This window comes from Rhinoderma darwinii, chromosome 1 (genome assembly GCF_050947455.1).
Source record: "Rhinoderma darwinii isolate aRhiDar2 chromosome 1, aRhiDar2.hap1, whole genome shotgun sequence".
Lineage (NCBI taxonomy): Eukaryota > Metazoa > Chordata > Amphibia > Anura > Rhinodermatidae > Rhinoderma > Rhinoderma darwinii.
The window spans coordinates 406,849,747-406,867,055 of NC_134687.1; the positions used below are offsets into that span (position 1 = coordinate 406,849,747).

General features: G+C 44.1%; 1 protein-coding gene across 1 annotated transcript in view; it reads left to right on the top strand.

Annotated features, from left to right (window-relative positions):
• MRPL52 (mitochondrial ribosomal protein L52) overlaps positions 1-17,309 on the top strand; it is a 31,865-nt gene that overhangs the window by 10,722 nt on the left and 3,834 nt on the right. The window contains exons 2-3 of the mRNA XM_075860694.1: positions 7,518-7,623; positions 7,727-7,794. Of these exons, the coding sequence (XP_075716809.1) occupies positions 7,518-7,623; positions 7,727-7,794 (174 nt within the window). The remainder of the gene's footprint in view (positions 1-7,517; positions 7,624-7,726; positions 7,795-17,309) is intronic.

Consider the following 17,309-nt stretch of genomic DNA (forward strand, 5'->3'; position numbering starts at 1 on the left):
GGGCGGAGTACATCGGGGTATATGTAATCTGGGCGGAGTACGTCGGGGTATATGTAATCTGGGCGGAGTACGTCGGGGTATATGTAATCTGGGCGGAGTACGTCGGGGTATATGTAATCTGGGCGGAGTACGTCGGGGTATATGTAATCTGGGCGGAGTACGTCGGGATATATGTAAACTGGGCGGAGTACGTCGGGATATATGTAAACTGGGCGGAGTGCGTCGGGGCATATGTAAGCTGGGCGGAGCGCGTCGGGGCATATGTAAGCTGGGCGGAGCGCGTCGGGGCATATGTAAGCTGGGCGGAGCGCATCGGGGCATATGTAAGCTGGGCGGAGCGCATCGGGGCATATGTAAGCTGGGCGGAGCGCGTCGGGGCATATGTAAGCTGGGCGGAGCGCGTCGGGGCATATGTAAGCTGGGCGGAGCGCGTCGGGGCATATGTAAGCTGGGCGGAGCGCGTCGGGGCATATGTAAGCTGGGCGGAGCGCATCGGGGCATATGTAAGCTGGGCGGAGCGCATCGGGGCATATGTAAGCTGGGCGGAGCGCATCGGGGCATATGTAAGCTGGGCGGAGGGCATCGGGGCATATGTAAGCTGGGCGGAGGGCATCGGGGCATATGTAAGCTGGGCGGAGGGCATCGGGGCATATGTAAGCTGGGCGGAGCGCATCGGGGCATATGTAAGCTGGGCGGAGCGCATCGGGGCATATGTAAGCTGGGCGGAGCGCATCGGGGCATATGTAAGCTGGGCGGAGCGCATCGGGGCATATGTAAGCTGGGCGGAGCGCATCGGGGCATAATGATACTGGGGTGAATGAATAATCCATGGATTGGTGTGGTCGCTTTGAACCAATCCTTTATGCACAGGCCGGGTTATTGGGTATTATACAGAATATCTGCGCTCCAGTATTTCCTAATCTTTGACTTCTTCACTAGCCCTATAAGCCGCACAAGGCCCTAAAGTTTCCTCATCTCCGCTGCGTCTACGGGGTCCACCTGTGGGGTCCAGCAAATGACAATGTGGGGTATTTAGTGAAATTCTACTGGACCTAAAAAATTAGTCTGGGCCGTAATTTTGCATCATTGCGTTTTGAGAGTCATAACGTGTTATTTTTCCGGTGACGGAGCTGTGTGAGGGCGCGTTTTTTGTGGAACGAGCTGTAATTTTTATTGGTTCCATTTTGGGGTACATGCGATACAACATGTTAACTTTATTCTGCGGGTCGATACGATTACAGCGACACCACATTTATAGCGTTTTTTTACATTTCTCTACGTTCCCACAATAAAAATACTCTTTTCTAAAAAAAAAAAAATCATCATGTTTTAGTGTCGCCATTTTCTGACAGCCATAACTTTTTTATTTTTTAGTTGATATCGCTGCGGGACGGCTTGTTTTATGCGTGACGAACTGTAGTTTCTATTGATACCATTTTGCGTTACTTGCAACTTTTTTGATCACTTTTTATTACATTTTTTGTGAGACAAGATGACCAAAAAATAAAATGCTGTCATTGTTTTTTATTACATGTTTTTACAGTGTTCATCGTGCAGTAAAAATAATGTGATATTTTTATAGATCAGGCCGTTCCGAACGCGGCGATACCTATTATGTATAGGTTTTTTTTCATGTTTTAATTTTTTTTCTAATAATAAAGGAGTTGATCAGGGAAACAGGGCAAGTGTTTTTATTATTGATTAACTTTTATTTATTTATCTTTCACATTTTTTTTTTTTACTTTTTTCACTTTTTCTTTTACACTGACCTGGGGACTTGAAGATCAGGTCTTCTGATCCCCGGTACAATACACTGCACTACTTATGTAGTGCAGTGTATTGTAACTGTCATTCTTCATTTGACAGTTCGCGTATTAGGTCCTGCCTCGGGCAGGACCTAATAGGCTACCGTACCTGGGCAACCAGGAAGCCTAGTAAAGGCTTCCTGGTTGCCATAGCAACAATCGCCACCCGCGATCCATCGCGGGGGGGGGGCCCGGGGGTTACAGAGGGAGCTCCCTCCCTCTGTCAACCACTTCAATGTTGCGGACGTCACTGACAGCCGCATTGAAGTGGTTAAATGGCTGCGATCGTCGGTAACAGCCATTGCAGCGGCATGTCAGCTGTGTATAACAGCTGACAGCCACTGAAGATAAAGCGCGCACAGCTCCTGTGCTCGCTTTATCTTCAGGGCGTAACTGTACGCCCAAATGCGGGAACTCACTCAGAATTTGGACGTACAGTCACGCCCAAAAGCGGGAAGGGGTTAATAGTTTATTATTTTTTTCCTAATAATAAAGGACTTTAACCCCTTAATGACCAGCCTATTTTAGACCTTAAAGAGGCTCTGTCACCAGATTTTGCAACCCCTATCTTCTATTGCAGCAGATAGGCGCTGCAATGTAGATAAGAGTAACGTTTTTATTTTTAAAAAACGAGCATTTTTGGCCAAGTTATGACCATTTTTGTAGTTATGCAAATGAGGCTTGCAAAAGTCCAAGTGGGTGTGTATTATGTGCGTACATCGGGGCGTTTTTATTACTTTTACTAGCTGGGCGTTCTGATGAGAAGTATCATCCACTTCTCTTCAGAACGCCCAGCTTCTGACAGTGCAGATCTGTGACGTCACTCACAGGTCCTGCATCGTGACGGCCACATCGGCACCAGAGGCTTCAGTTGATTCTGCAGCAGCATCAGCGTTTGTTACTTCTCTTCACAGCGCCCAGCTAGTGAACGTATTAAAAACGCCCCGATGTTCGCACATAATACACGCCCACTTGGACTTTTACTTTTAAACACACCCACTTGGACTTTTGCAAGCCTCATTTGCATAACTATAAAAATGGTCATAACTTGGCCAAAAATGCTCGTTTTTTAAAAATAAAAACGTTACTGTAATCTACATTGCAGCGCCGATCTGCTGCAATAGCAGATAGGGGTTGCACAATCTGGTGACAGAGCCTCTTTAATGACAAAGCTATTTTTTACATTTTTCCATCGTCGCATTCCAAGAGCTATAACTCTTTTATTTTTGCGTCGACATAGCTGTATAAGGTCTTGTTTTTTGCGGGACAAGTTGTATTTTTTAATAGCACCATTTTGAGGTACATATTATTTATTGATTAACTTTTTTTGGGGGGGGAATAGAAAAAAATCAGAAATTTCGCCACCCTTTTTTGCGTCCTAAATCTACGCCGTTTACCGTGTGATATAAATAACACTAACTTTATTCAGCGGGTTGTTACGATTGCAACGATACCAAATTTGTATAGTTTTTGTATGTTTTACTACTTTTACACAGTAAAAACACTTTTTTTTTTTTTTTTTTTTTAATTATTTGTTTTTGTGTCTCCATATTTGAAGAGCCATAACGTTGTTTTTATTTTTTCGCCGATGCGGTTGTATGAGGGCTTTTTTTTTGCAGGACGACTTGTAGTTTTTATTGGTACCATTTTGGAGTAGATGAGACTTTTTGATCACTTTTTAATCACATTTTTTTAAAGTCAGGATTCACAGAAAACAGCAATTTTTCCGTCGTTTTTAATTTAATTTTTTACGGCGTTCACCGTGCGGGTTAAGTAATGTAATGGCTTTATAGTCGGGGTCGTTACGGACGCGGCGATACCAAATATGTGTAACTTTTTAACTTTATTTCGGTTTTTTTAATAGTAAAGCAGTTTGTAAGGGGACAAAGTGGGTTTTTCAATGTATTTTTTTTATTAACTTTATTAAACTTTTAAAACGGACAGGCATCTGCTAGGTCATGCCTGCGGCATGATCTAGCAGGCATTCATTACAGGCAGACCTGGGGGCCTTTATTAGGCCCCCGGCTGCTATGGGAGACAGGCACTCTGAGCTCCCTCCCTCTCTCCAAAACCACTCAGATGCGGTGCTCGCTATTGTGCACCGCATCTGAGGGGTTAAACGGGTGAGATCGATACTAATATCGATCGCACCTGTTCGAGCAGGGACGCCCCCAGCCCCAGATTTGACAGCTCCCTTCTCTGTTTACTTATTCCGATGCCGCGACTTAAAAAGTGTATGGCATCGGAAAAAGGCCCGTTAGTGACCGCCGTAAAAAGACTATGGGCCCGTCACTAACGGGTTAAGGGAAAAAGGGCGTATTTTTTTTATCTCCAACAATTGGATCTTTGTTGTAATAATACCCTGCAATAGTTAGTATTCCGGTTGCCGTAGCAATCCCCCCCCCCCCACAACAATCGGCCCCCGCAATCACGTAGCGGGGTGCCGATGTTACTATAATTTAAATGCGGCGGTCGCTATTGACTGCTGCTTTTAAGGGGTTAATCGGTTCGGATCACCACTGTGATCCGACCCAATATTTTCCCCCAGTACTAAAACTGCTAGTAGCAGCCTGTACCGGGAGATGCCGGGCTGCGGGGAGTGCCTGGGTGGTCTGTTAGGCCAGATTCACACGAGCGTGTGTGTTTTGCGCGCGTTGCACTTCCGTGTGTTGGCTGCGTGATTTTTGCGCATATGCCATCCTTATGACACGTGGTTTTGAAGTGTAGAAAAAGAAATGAAGTGCTTTTATTTTTTCCTTCATTTCTTTATCTACTGTAGCGTGAATCACGTGCGGCACACGGATGTGCTCCCGTGTGCCGTGCGCGATTATCACGCACCCATTGACTTCAATGGCTGCGTGATGTGCGAAAAATGGTCAAGTATAGGACATGTCGTGAGTTTTACGTAGCGGACATACGCTGCATGAAAATCACGGACTGTCTGAACAGCCCTATTCGCTAACAGGTCGGTGCGACGCGCGTGATTTTCATGTGCGTATCATGGACGTAATACACGTTCGTGTGATTAAGGCCTTAGGAGCACACGTAGATTAACAGGCTGCAGGCACAAGGACCAGCTCTGCAGCCTGTTAATCTACGTGGGTGGTCGGGAAGGGGTTAAATGCGACGATGGAAAAATGAGAACAATTTCTTGGTTATTAAAGCCTTAAAAAGCTGGTCATGAATTGGTTAAACCAGTGAAAATAAAAAGTAGAGCAGTTGAGATCAATTTTATTTTTTTCTGTTTACCTGCTCTGGATTCTGGTTGCTTAGGGTAACTGCTTAACTTTTTTTTTTTTTTTCTTTCTTCTTTTTCTTACATGTTTGCCCAATGTACATTTTTTTTTTTAATTTTTTTTTTGTGCAAAAGTTAGGTTACCCCTTAAATGACCTGTTCTGTTTTTTGGAAGTAAAACCTCTTCAGGAAATAGATGTAATATTCCAGTCTGGGGACTGTAAAGCCTCATTCACACATTGCAGGTTTGATCAGTATTTTAAAGCCAAATAACTCATGTAAAATAATTGGCCAGCAGGGTTTGTCATGGTGACACATTCATTTTGTTTGAAACAGTACAAGGTTGAAATTGAAGCATTTATATACTGGAACCCTAGGGAACCGCTTACCCAATCTAGTGGGCGAACGTCTTGTGTCTCAGAACACCGAGCTATGAGATCACTCATCTAAAACACGTCAGCGACTTCTAAAGGGACCTATTGATTAACCCCGAAATGACCAGCCTATTTTAGACCTTAATGACCAAGCTATTTTTTAAGTTTTTCCATCGTCGCATTCCAAGAGCTATAACTTTTTTATTTTTGCGTCGACATCGCTGTATAAGGTCTTGTTTTTTGCGGGACAAGTTGTATTTTTTAATAGCACCATTTTGGGGGACATATTATTTATTGATTAACTTTTTTTGGGGGGGGAGATAGAAAAAAATCAGAAATTTCACCACTCTTTTCTTTTTTTTTTTTTTTTTGTGTCCTAAATCTACGCCGTTTACCGTGTGGTATAAATAACACAATAACTTTATTCAGCGGGTTGTTACGATTGCAACGATACTAAATTTGTATAGTTTTTGTATGTTTTACTACTTTTACTCAGTAAAAACGCTTTTTTTTTTTTTTTTTTTTAATTATTTGTTTTTGTGTCTCCATATTTGAAGAGCCATAACTTTTTTTATTGTTCCGCCGATGCAGTTGTATGAGGGCTTTTTTTTTGCGGGACGACTTGTAGTTTTTATTGGTACCATTTTGGAGTAGATGCGACTTTTTGATCACTTTTAACAGGATTCACAGAAAACAGCAATTTTTCCATAGTTTTTATTACATTTTTTACGGCGTTCACCGTGCGGGTTAAATAATGTAATAGATTTATAGTCTGGGTCGTTACGGACGCGGCGATACCAAATATGTGTAACTTTTTTACTTTATTTTGGTTTTTTAATAGTAAAGCATTTTGTAAGGGGAAAAGGTGGGTTTTTCATTTTATTTTTTTCAAATTTTTTTTTAAATTAACTTTATTAAACTTTTTTTTTTAACTTTTTTACTAGTCCCACTAGGGGACTTTAATATGAGATTCTGCGATCGCTATTATAATACACTGCAATACTTTTGTATTGCAGTGTATTACTGACCGTTTAACACGGACAGGCATCTGCTAGGTCATGCCTGCGGCATGACCTAGCAGACATTCATGACAGGCAGACCTGGGGGCCTTTATTAGGCCCCCAGCTGCCATCAGAGACACAGACACTCGGCGATCATATCGCCGGGTGTCGGTGGGAGAGAGAGGGAGCTCCCTCCCTCTCTCCAAAACCACTCAGATGCGGTGCTCGCTATTGAGCACCGCATCTGAAGGGTTAAACGGGTGAGATCGATACTTATATCAATCTCACACGGCAGAGCAGGGGCGCCCCCAGCCCTCAGCTGCCTCTGGCAGCTGAGAGCAGGGAGATTTGACGCTCCCTGCTCTGTTTACTTTATCCTGATGCAGTGCCGTAAAAAGGCATATGCATCAGAATAAAGCCCGTTAGTGGCCGCCGTGAAAAGGCGTATCGGCGGTCACTAACGGGTTAAATAAAGCACTAGGGGGATCTTTGTATTGGGCATTTTATTTTTGTTCCTTCTGCTATGATTTTAAATTCTGTTTTGGATCATTGTCTTCTAATATCCAGTCTATTTACACCTTTCTTTACTGATATTTGCCTTGTAGGGTTTGTTGATACTTGGCAGAATTGATTCTTTCCTCTTCCAGTGCCACTGGCTGCTACATTGATTGTACGGAAGTAATGGGGTTTGACAATCGAGCATGCGCAGTTCATCCGTCCGCAGCAGGGCGCGCATGTGCATTAGTGGCAGGGAAAATGCAGCGGACAGAGCGCAAGGAGTACTCGCAACTGTAGTTTTTCACCTTGTAAGACTCTCCAACCACCCATAAGACACTGCCCGAGGAATAGCTGATGCATGCAGGATTCAGAAAACCAGGCATATAGGGCATAACACAGAAGGCATGCTTTAATTTTATCAGGGCTGTGGGCATTTGGTGAAATAGTTGGATGGTGGGAAAACGCCTTTATTTGTCTCAATAAAGAACCATTTATTCAGTTTCCGTTCCAGTATTGCATATTTTCTCCATTGTGAGGCAAAAACCTCATGTGTGAACACAACCTTTACCGCCCCATAATGAGTTTTTCCTTGTATATTTGTCAGTGACCCGTCTGCAGTCAGGGGTGCTCCACAGCTCTCTGCGGTACACATGGAAGAGAAGTTTGCATAGCAGTGCTTTGCTCTGTGCTGGACAGGACTGGAGAATTGGGTAAGTGTTTTCGCTTACTTGATGATTTCTATGGGGAATGTAGCACAATATTCACATGCTCCTGTGTGGTTTCTGTTTTTCCATTGTTTTCTTCACCTTTTAGGCACGGTTTTGCCCGCAGTGGTTCAGAATATGGTCCTTTGACAGATCTTCCAGATTGGAGTTTTGTAGGTAAATAAGAATTTTGTGCAGCATATTAGGCTGGGGGACTATTGTAGTGTAAGTGTGGAGAAGCATGTACACCTGGAAAAAATGTTTACACCATTTCATTATTGTTTTGCTCAAATACACACCACGTCAACCTTTTATTAGTAGAAATTCTGCGTCTTGTAAATGATAAAATAAGAAGGTACAGATTAAATAGACGGTACAGGTTAAATAGAAATTCTGATTTCTGAGATTTTAGTTGCGTAGTGTAAATCGGTTTTCCAGCTCTTCTCACCCCCAGGAAGTCCGCTGTTATTTCCAGGGGAAGCCGTATCTAGGCATACATGTCCAGCATTTCTGCTAGTGTGGGCCTGGGAACGACCCTTCATACTGGCGTGTGTAGGGGGGTTCTGAGTGGGCATATGGACAGAAATTGTCATTGAGACAACCCATTTGATACATCTTGCATTTCCTTTTGTGTTTTTCATCTCACACCACCTCTAGAGGATGCATTTGCCTGCATATTCTACCTGAAGCCACTGCTCTGGGTACTGGTCTGATCTATTTTCAAGGAACTTTATTTAAGCTTTAGCCTATTATACATGTAGGCAGCGGAGATATAGAAACCTGCAAACCCCCCCCTCGGCTACCCATCCACCGAGTACCCAACATGGCTAGCTTTAGTAATTACATCTCTGCTGTTTTAGAGAAGTCCTAAGCAATTCAGCCAGCAGGAGGCAGCATCACACAGCATCTCTTTTCCTTCTCCATATTGAGGAGGACAAGAGTCAGGAGAGGTAAGTATTCTACATGGAGAGGCATGTAGAGATGAGGTAGCAGGCTGCACTGTGTATAAGGGGATGTGTCTACAATCTATGGGGGGGGCATATGGCTGCACTTTGGGGGGGTATCTTGTCTGTACTGTATATGAGCTGCATGTGGCTGTGTTTTGGAGCTTTGTGGTTATCGCTGTACTTGGGGTGGGTAATTATTGCTGTTTGAGATGCTGTGACTTTATTTGCACCCTGTAGCTGGCATTCTTAGGGGCTGTTGAAAGTACTACAAAAGGTAGGACACACATGTTGCCTCATCCGTGCCATTTCCATATCTAGGTTTACTATCGTGGAGTGATTGCAAGAGCTGCATCTGAGGCCCCCATAATGAGGTAGACCACCCCTGTCACTTGGTCACATAATGCAAACTGTTTATCTGACCTGATTCCTGCTGTTTTTCTTTTCTCTATATGCCCCCCCCCCTGTTGTGTTTGCGCCCTATATGCTATATCATTGTAGTAAACTCCTTAATGACCACCCACCGTCTTTTGACGGCAGGCAGTGCATGTCCTAAGTCTACAGCGACGTCTTTTGGCGTCGCTGTAGATGAGGCTGATGAGTGCTCCTCCTCTAAGCAGGAGCTGTAACTAACAATCTTTTAAACCTTTGATCGCGACAAATGGGGGTTCTGTGCACATATTTTATCGTATTTGGGGGAGGGGAAAATCCGCTGGCAGGACTGGAAGCACACACATATAAGAGGCTAGTGAGTAATAAACCAACATTGCTTCTCATACATAAAGTGTGGTGGCAATGTAAGCAATTATTGGGGATAGGGGAATGTAATAAGTATTCTCCACTTTGGAGGAACCCATGTTTGTGGGAATTGTACCAATTGAAGGGAATGTAGGGTTGGGAACAAAAGGGCATAAGGCTGAGTCAGCTGTTTGAGGAGGACGCCCTCAAATCCTTCCAGCAACTAAGGCCTCATGCACACGACCGTAAAAACGCCCGTTATTACGGGTCGTAATCACGACCCGTAATAACGGGCAAATAGACTTCTATTGGCGACGGGTGCCTTCTTGTTTTCTCACGGGAAGGTGCCCGTGCCGTTGAAAAAGATAGAACATGTCCTATTTCAGGCCGTAATAACGGCACGGACAGTCCATAGAAGTCTATGGAGCTCTCGTAATGACGGGTGGCTACATGTGTGCACCCGTCATTATGGCAGCGTTGCTAAGCGACGTCAGTAAATAGTCACTGTCCAGGGAGCTGAAAGAGTTAACTGATCGGCAGTAACTCTTTCAGCACCCTGGACAGTGACTACCGATCAGAATAAACCTGTAAAAAATAAAAGACGTTCATACTTACCGACAACTTCCTGCTTCCTCCAGTCCGGTCTCCCGCCCGTTGCTTTGGTGACGCGTCCCTCTCGACATCCGGCCCGAAGTCCTGGATGACGTTTCAGGCCATGTGACCGCTGCAGCCAATCACAGGTCAATCACAGCTGCAGCGGTCACATGGACTGCCGCGTCATGTGAAGAGAGGGACGCGTCACCAAGACAACGGCCGGTAAGTATGAAATTCTTTAACTTTTATTACAGAAAAGGCTGTCCCTTCTCTCTATCCTGCACTGATAGAGAGAAGGGGCTGCCGATTAGTGCAGTGCTATTTTGCCGCCAAAAACGTGCTCGTAAATACGGGTGGAATACGTGTGACACCGGACCCATATTTACGGGCACGGGTTCGTAAATACTGGTGCAAAACGGGTGGAATACGTGTGACACCGGACCCGTATTTACGCCAGTATTTACGGGTGGGAAAAAATACGGTCGTGTGCATGAGGCCTAAGGGATGGGTTTCAGGTGGATCCACATCTGTTTTATCAATATCTGCAGATCCGTCACGCCTTACAGACACGCAAGCTACCAGGGTAGACCTGACTATATACGCACTGGGAGTGTTGGAATATATTGCAAAAGCAGCGACATCGGAAGGGTCAATCTCTTTGGTATATCGTAGGCTGTTCTCTGAACATCTGGGGGATCTTATGGCGCCTGTTATATGGTTGTATTTGTTACGTTGGCAATACATGCTGGCTCTCTGATGTATTTCCTTTCTTGCATTTAAGACTGTATGATGACCTGTAATGCTGTCTGTTGAATAAACTTGAACTGATTTAACCCCTTAATGACCAGCCTATTTTAAACCTTAATGACCAAGGTATTTTTTACGTTTTTCCATCGTCTCATTCCAAGAGCTATAACTTTTTTATTTTTGCGTCGACATAGCTGTATAAGGTCTTGTTTTTTGCAGGACAAGTTGTATTTTTTAATGGCACCATTTTGAGGTACATATTTATTGATTAACTTTTTTTTTTGGGAGGGAATAGAAAAAAAACTGAAATTTCGCCACTCTTTTTCGCGTCCTAAATCTATGCTGTTTACCGTGTGGTATAAATAACACTAACTTTATTCAGCGGGTTGTTACGATTGCAACGATACCAAATTTAGTTTTTGTCTGTTTTACGACTTTTAGGCCCCATGTACACGACCGTGCCCGCAATTGCGGGCACGGCCGGCCGCCGACTGACAGCCACATTTTCGGGCCGTGCTCCCATACAAAGTATGGGAGCACGGCCCGCAAAATGCAAAAGAACGGACATGTTCCATAATTCTCTGAACATTTCCACAGCACGGACACCCTTCCGTAGTGCTACGGAAAGGTGTCCGCGTTCAATGAAAGTGAATGTGTCCGTTTTTGTGGACCGCAATTATGGAGGTTTTTTACGGTCGTGTGCATGGGGCCTTACACCGTAAAAACGTTTTTTTGTTTTTTTTTCAAAATTATTTGTTTTTGTGTCTCCATATTTGAAGAGCCATAACTTTTTTTATTGTTCCGCCGATGCAGTTTTATGAGGGCTTCTTTTTTTTTTTTTGCGGGAAGACTTGTAGTTTTTATTGGTACACTTTTTATCACACTTTTTTAAAGTTAGGATTCACAGAAAACAGCAATTTTTCCATAGTTTTTCTTATTTAATTTTTTACGTCGTTCACCGTGCGGTTTAAATAATGTAATAGATTTATAGTCGGTCGTTACGGACGCGGCAATACCAAATATGCGTAACTTTTTTTTACTTTATTTTGGTTTTTTAATAGTAAAGCAGTTTGTAAGGGAAAAAAGGTGGGTTTTTCATATATATATATATATATATATATATATATATATATATATATATATATATTTTTTTTTAACTCTGTTAAACTTTTTTTTTTTTACTAGTCCGACTAGGGTACTTTAATATGCGATCATCCGATCGCTATTATAATACACTGCAATACTTTTGTATTGCAGTGTATTACTGCCTGTCCGTTTAAAACGGACAGGCATCTGCTAGGCCATGCCTCTGGCATGACCTAGCAGGCATTCACTACAGGCAGACCTGGGGGCCTTTATTAGGCCCCCGGCTGCCATCGGAGACAGACACTCGCACGCTATTCAGCACCGCATCTGAAGGGTTAAACGGGTGAGATCGATACTTCTATCGATCTCACACATCCGAGCAGGGACGCCCCCAGCCCTCAGCTACATCTGGTAGCTGAGAGCAGGGAGATTTGACAGCTCCCTGCTCTGTTTATTTATCCTGATGCAGTGCCGTAAAAAGGCTTATGCATCAGAATAAAGCCCATTAGTGGCCGACGTGAAAAGGCGTATTGGCGGTCACTAACTTTTTTTAAAAAAAAAAAGCCTTTGATCGCTGCTGTCTGTGACCGCGGCATGATCAAAGAGAACTTCCATCTTTGATCATGTTACTGGAAACCCAGTGATGTGATGAAACACCAGGGAATCCCTCTGCATTGAGCCCTGGGGACCTACAAAGGACCCCAGGGCTGTCTGTTCCGTTTGCCTGCTGTTCGGGCGCATTATGTGCTGTCCTAACAGCAGCCTGTGTCATACAGGAGTATGCTAATACATTATAAATAAAAAATGAAGTTATAAATAAAAAGTTATCCCTTAATGGGATAAAAAAGAAAAGTAATAAATAAAATGTCATTATTTTGCATAAAATATATTTTCCAGTACATCCCTCATGACAGCACTACAGGAGGTTGCCCTATTGACCTCTGTAGGGACAGGAAGACAGAGAGGTTAAAAGGCCCCTCCCACCACCCCTTGCCAGTGTTCTTTCTGTCCCCACAGGGTCAGGAGCAGAGACGTCGCTCCTGTATTGTGCAGGAAAAGAAACTCGGGCACGGGGCAAGATCGGGGGGTCCGTGCACTCCCCCTTCTCTTCCCCCTAAAGCCCAGGCTAACACCCCTCGAACGAGGGGTCCCTTAGCTCCCACCCTGAGACACCTACCGGAGGAATCCTAGGCAGGGTTCGGGTAGTGTGTGAGGGCTGGGGATTCCCAAGCAGGCTTCGGCCTGGCCGCGGACCAGGCGGGGACCGGCAGCTCCATAGACGTGGACGCACCGGCAGGGATCCTCGCTGCGCCGCATAGCAAGCCTCAGTCGCCGGCTATGGCGGCTGCACTACAAGGAAAGACGAATAGCCGACCGGAAATGACGTCGGGCTACTTCCGGTCCGCAGCCATCTTGGAAGGCGGGAAATTCAAAACGCCCGCATTTAAAGGGACACGCACAGGTATGTAGTTAGAGCTGATAACTCTAACTTGGATTATTTTCGTGGATTGCATATTGCATTTCCGGTTACCTGTCGCGGTATGGAACTTCCTCGTCCTGATGGAACTCCAGATATGTCCCAGGGTCACGTGAGTCTCACCCTTGGGGTAAGGGTTATGACTCCTTATGTATGTACACCATACTTTACCTACCTTCTGTTTTCTCTAGGATAAAGATTCCTCTCAGAGACAAACTGATAAAAAGAAGGTTAAAAAATGTGCGACTTGTGCAAAAAAATTGCCAGAATCACATAGGAAACAATTGTGTCAAGATTGTATTGCGAAAATACTAAAGGAGGAACAACCAACGTTCATGTCCGAACTTAGGGCTATGATTCGTGAAGAAGTGGGTCAGTCAGTAGCCTCCCTCGCCCCTCCTCAAACTCCTTCCCACTCCCGGGCAAAAAGACCACGGACGGAAGTGGATCAAAAATATTGTCCCCCCCCCTCTCAGAGGTCTGACTCGGAGAAGGAGTGTTATTACCTATCGGAGGGTGAGTTAGAAGGAGAGGAACTCTTGCCTTCAACTTCTTCCACTCGAGAAAAAAAAATTCTTCTCTTCCGAGATGTCTGATACCTTAATTCAAGCAATACGTGAAACCATGGATATTCCCGAAGTAGACCAACCACATACCATCCAGGATGAGATGTTTGGAGGTCTAACGGAAAAGAAAACAAAGGTTTTTCCGGTAAACGAAAATCTCAAAAGAATGGTGACAACGGAATGGGAAGATTCAGAAAAAAGGCTCTTCATTTCAAGAGATTTTAAAAACGGACTTCTCTTTGATCCAGAAGACACTAAACCTTGGGATGAGATCCCAAAAGTAGATGTCCCAGTAGCCAGGGTTGCTAAAAAAAACGCAATCCCATTTGAAGATTCCTCTCCGTTGAAGGACGCCATGGACCGAAAGGCAGACGGGCTACTGAAAAGAGCGTGGGAATCTTCCTCTGCTTTGATCTCTACTAATATCGCGGCCACATCAGTAGCAAGAGCAATGTTTATATGGTTAAACCAGCTGGAGACCCATTTGATGATGAAGACATCACGACAAGATCTATTAGAATCTCTACCCTTACTAAAAATGGCAACCGGATTCTTGGTAGACGCTTCAGCGGAATCTATTAGATTTGCTGCCAGGAATGGGGCTCTCTCAAATCCTGCTAGAAGAGCATTATGGCTCAAAATGTGGTCAGGAGATACGAAGTCCAAGAACAAATTGTGTTCTATCCCGTTTACAGGGTCTCTGATGTTCGGTCCTCTCCTCGATAACATGCTGGAGAATGCAGCAGATAGAAAAAAGGGGTTTCCTGAAGAGAAACCAAAAAAACCCCCTCAGTTTGGGAGGTTTCGCCAACAGAGGGATCCTACCTTACAGAACTACAGCGGGAAAGGGAAGTCCGGTCGCTGGAGTTACCCCAAAGGAAAAAGGGGTCGAGGATATCTCCTTAACCAAAATAATTCATTCCAGCCCTCAAAGCAATGACGCCAAGAGCATAGGAGGAAGACTCCTACAATTTTATCCCAAATGGTCGAGAATAACCCAGAACCCCTGGGTTCTAAAGATCATAGAAGAAGGGTACAAAATAGAATTTTCCTCCATTCCTCCAGAGAAATTTCTAATAACCCAGTACCAAGCAAAAGACCTTCATCAGATCCTTATCCAGGACGTCCAGAAACTACTCAAATTGAGAGCCATTTCTCCAGTTCCCCACAACGAAATATGCAAAGTCTTCTTCGTCAAAAAACCAAACGGCTCCTACAGGACAATAATCAACTTGAAGGTCCTAAACAAATGGGTGAAATATCGAAAATTCAAGATGGAGTCTATCAGATCGACTATTCCTCTAATAAGGGAAGAGGCATCAATGTGTACGATCGATTTAAAGGATGCGTATTATCACGTTCCTATCCACCCCGCGTACCAGAGATTCCTCAGATTCGCAATTCAGGACGGTCCTTCCATTCTCCACTTCCAGTTCGCCTGCCTCCCTTTCGGCATTTCCTCCGCCCCCAGAATTTTTACAAAAATTATGGCAGAGTTCATGGCATTCGTAAGAAGTCAAGGTATAGTAATTATACCATATCTAGACGACTTTTTGTTGACTGCAGATACTCCGTCAATCTTAGACAGTCATCGATCACAGGTTCTTTCCCTACTACAGGAATTGGGATGGATAATCAACTTTCAGAAGTCGAGTCTTCCTTCCCAAAAACAGGTGGTCTTCTTAGGAGTACTGCTAGACTCCTCCCTTCAACATTCCTTCCTCCCAAGAGAGAAACAAATACTCCTACTGGCAGAAGTAAGGAAATTTTGGGGGAAAGACGCCTGTTCCATAAGGGAATGTATGCGGATGTTGGGAATGATGACACGTCTTGCATCCAATCTATTCCATGGAGCCAATTTCACTCCAGACCCTTACAGAATCTGATCTTGTCCCAGTGGGATCGAAAACAGAACTCTCTGAATTCAAGAATTCAAATTTCCGAGACTGTGAAATCATCCCTCCTGTGGTGGCTCTGCACAAACAACATAGACAAGGGAGTCCCCTGGAAAACTTCTCCTTATGTAGTGATTACCACAGATGCCAGCAAACACGGCTGGGGGTCGGTAATCCAAGACCAGCACTTTCAGGGCACATGGCCTGTTCAAATGAAGATGATGTCCTCAAACTTCAGAGAACTAAAAGCCGTATGGGAGACACTTATAAGAGCTTCACCCATCATAAAAGGGAAGCATATAAGAATTTTATCGGACAACACGACAGCGGTGTCCTTTCTTCGCCATCAAGGGGGAACAAGACACACGCTTCTTCAGGCCCTCTACACAAATTTTCAGTTGGGCAGAAGAAAATGTCCTATCAGTCTCTGCAGTCCACCTAAAAGGCTCAGAGAACCTATCAGCAGATTTCCTGAGTCGGGAAAAAATAGACCCTGGAGAATGGTCCCTAAACAGGGAAGTCTTTCTGTCCTTAACCCGAAAGTGGGGTTATCCACAAATAGACCTGTTTGCCACGAGGAAAAACACTCAAGTAGAGACATTCTTCTCCCTAAATCTCAGAGACAACCCATTGGGAGTAGATGCATTGTCCCAACCCTGGGGCATGGATCTGGCCTATGCCTTTCCTCCGTTTCCTCTAATACCAATGGTATTAAGAAAAATCCAGGAAGATTTGACAAAGCTCATCATTATTCTTCCCTATTGGCCAAAAAGAAGCTGGTTTCCAATCGTAAAATACCTAGCGTTGGAAGACCCTATCATGCTCCCAGTCAGGGAGAATCTTCTCTCCCAGGGTCCCTTATTCTTTCAGGGAATAGAAACTCTGAAATTATCAGCCTGGATCCTGAAAGGCAGATCTTGAGGAACCACGGTCTGTCAGATGAGGTAAAGTCATAAAGAAGTTACCTCAAAAATCTATCAAAAAATTTGGAAGAAATTCTGTTCCTGGTATGGAGACCCAGGACCAGACCCCCTTTTCTCCCAACATTGCGAAAATCCTAGATTTTTTACAATCTGGATTCAAAAAAGGGCTTAGTCCTAGTACCTTTTAAAAGTACAGATTTCAGCCATAGGAAATTTTTTTAATACTCCCCTGGCTGAACATCGGTGGATCAGAAGATTCACTCAAGCGGTCTCTAAACTGAAACCTTCCCTAAAGAAATCAGTTCCTACCTGGGATTTGAATGTGGTGTTAACGACTCTTTGTGATTCCCCCTTTGAGCCGCTCGACACAATTAGTATGCATTTTTTAACTCAAAGCTGCATTTTTAGTCGCTATTACTTCAGCAAGAAGGATTGGAGAAATCCAATCTCTGTCAATCATACAACCGTACCTAAAAGTACAAGAGGATAAGATCATCCTAAAGCTGGATCCCTCCTTTATTCCATGGAGAACAAGAAATAATCCTACCTTCCTTTTATCCAGATCCAAAAAACGAACAAGAAGAAAAATTCCATTGCCTGGATGTCAGGCGAACAATTCTTCAGTATCTGGATAGAACCTCCTCCTGGAGACAAGATAAAAATCTATTTGTACTGTTTGGGGGAAAGAATAGAGGAAAGAGAGCCTCAAAAAGCTCTCTAGC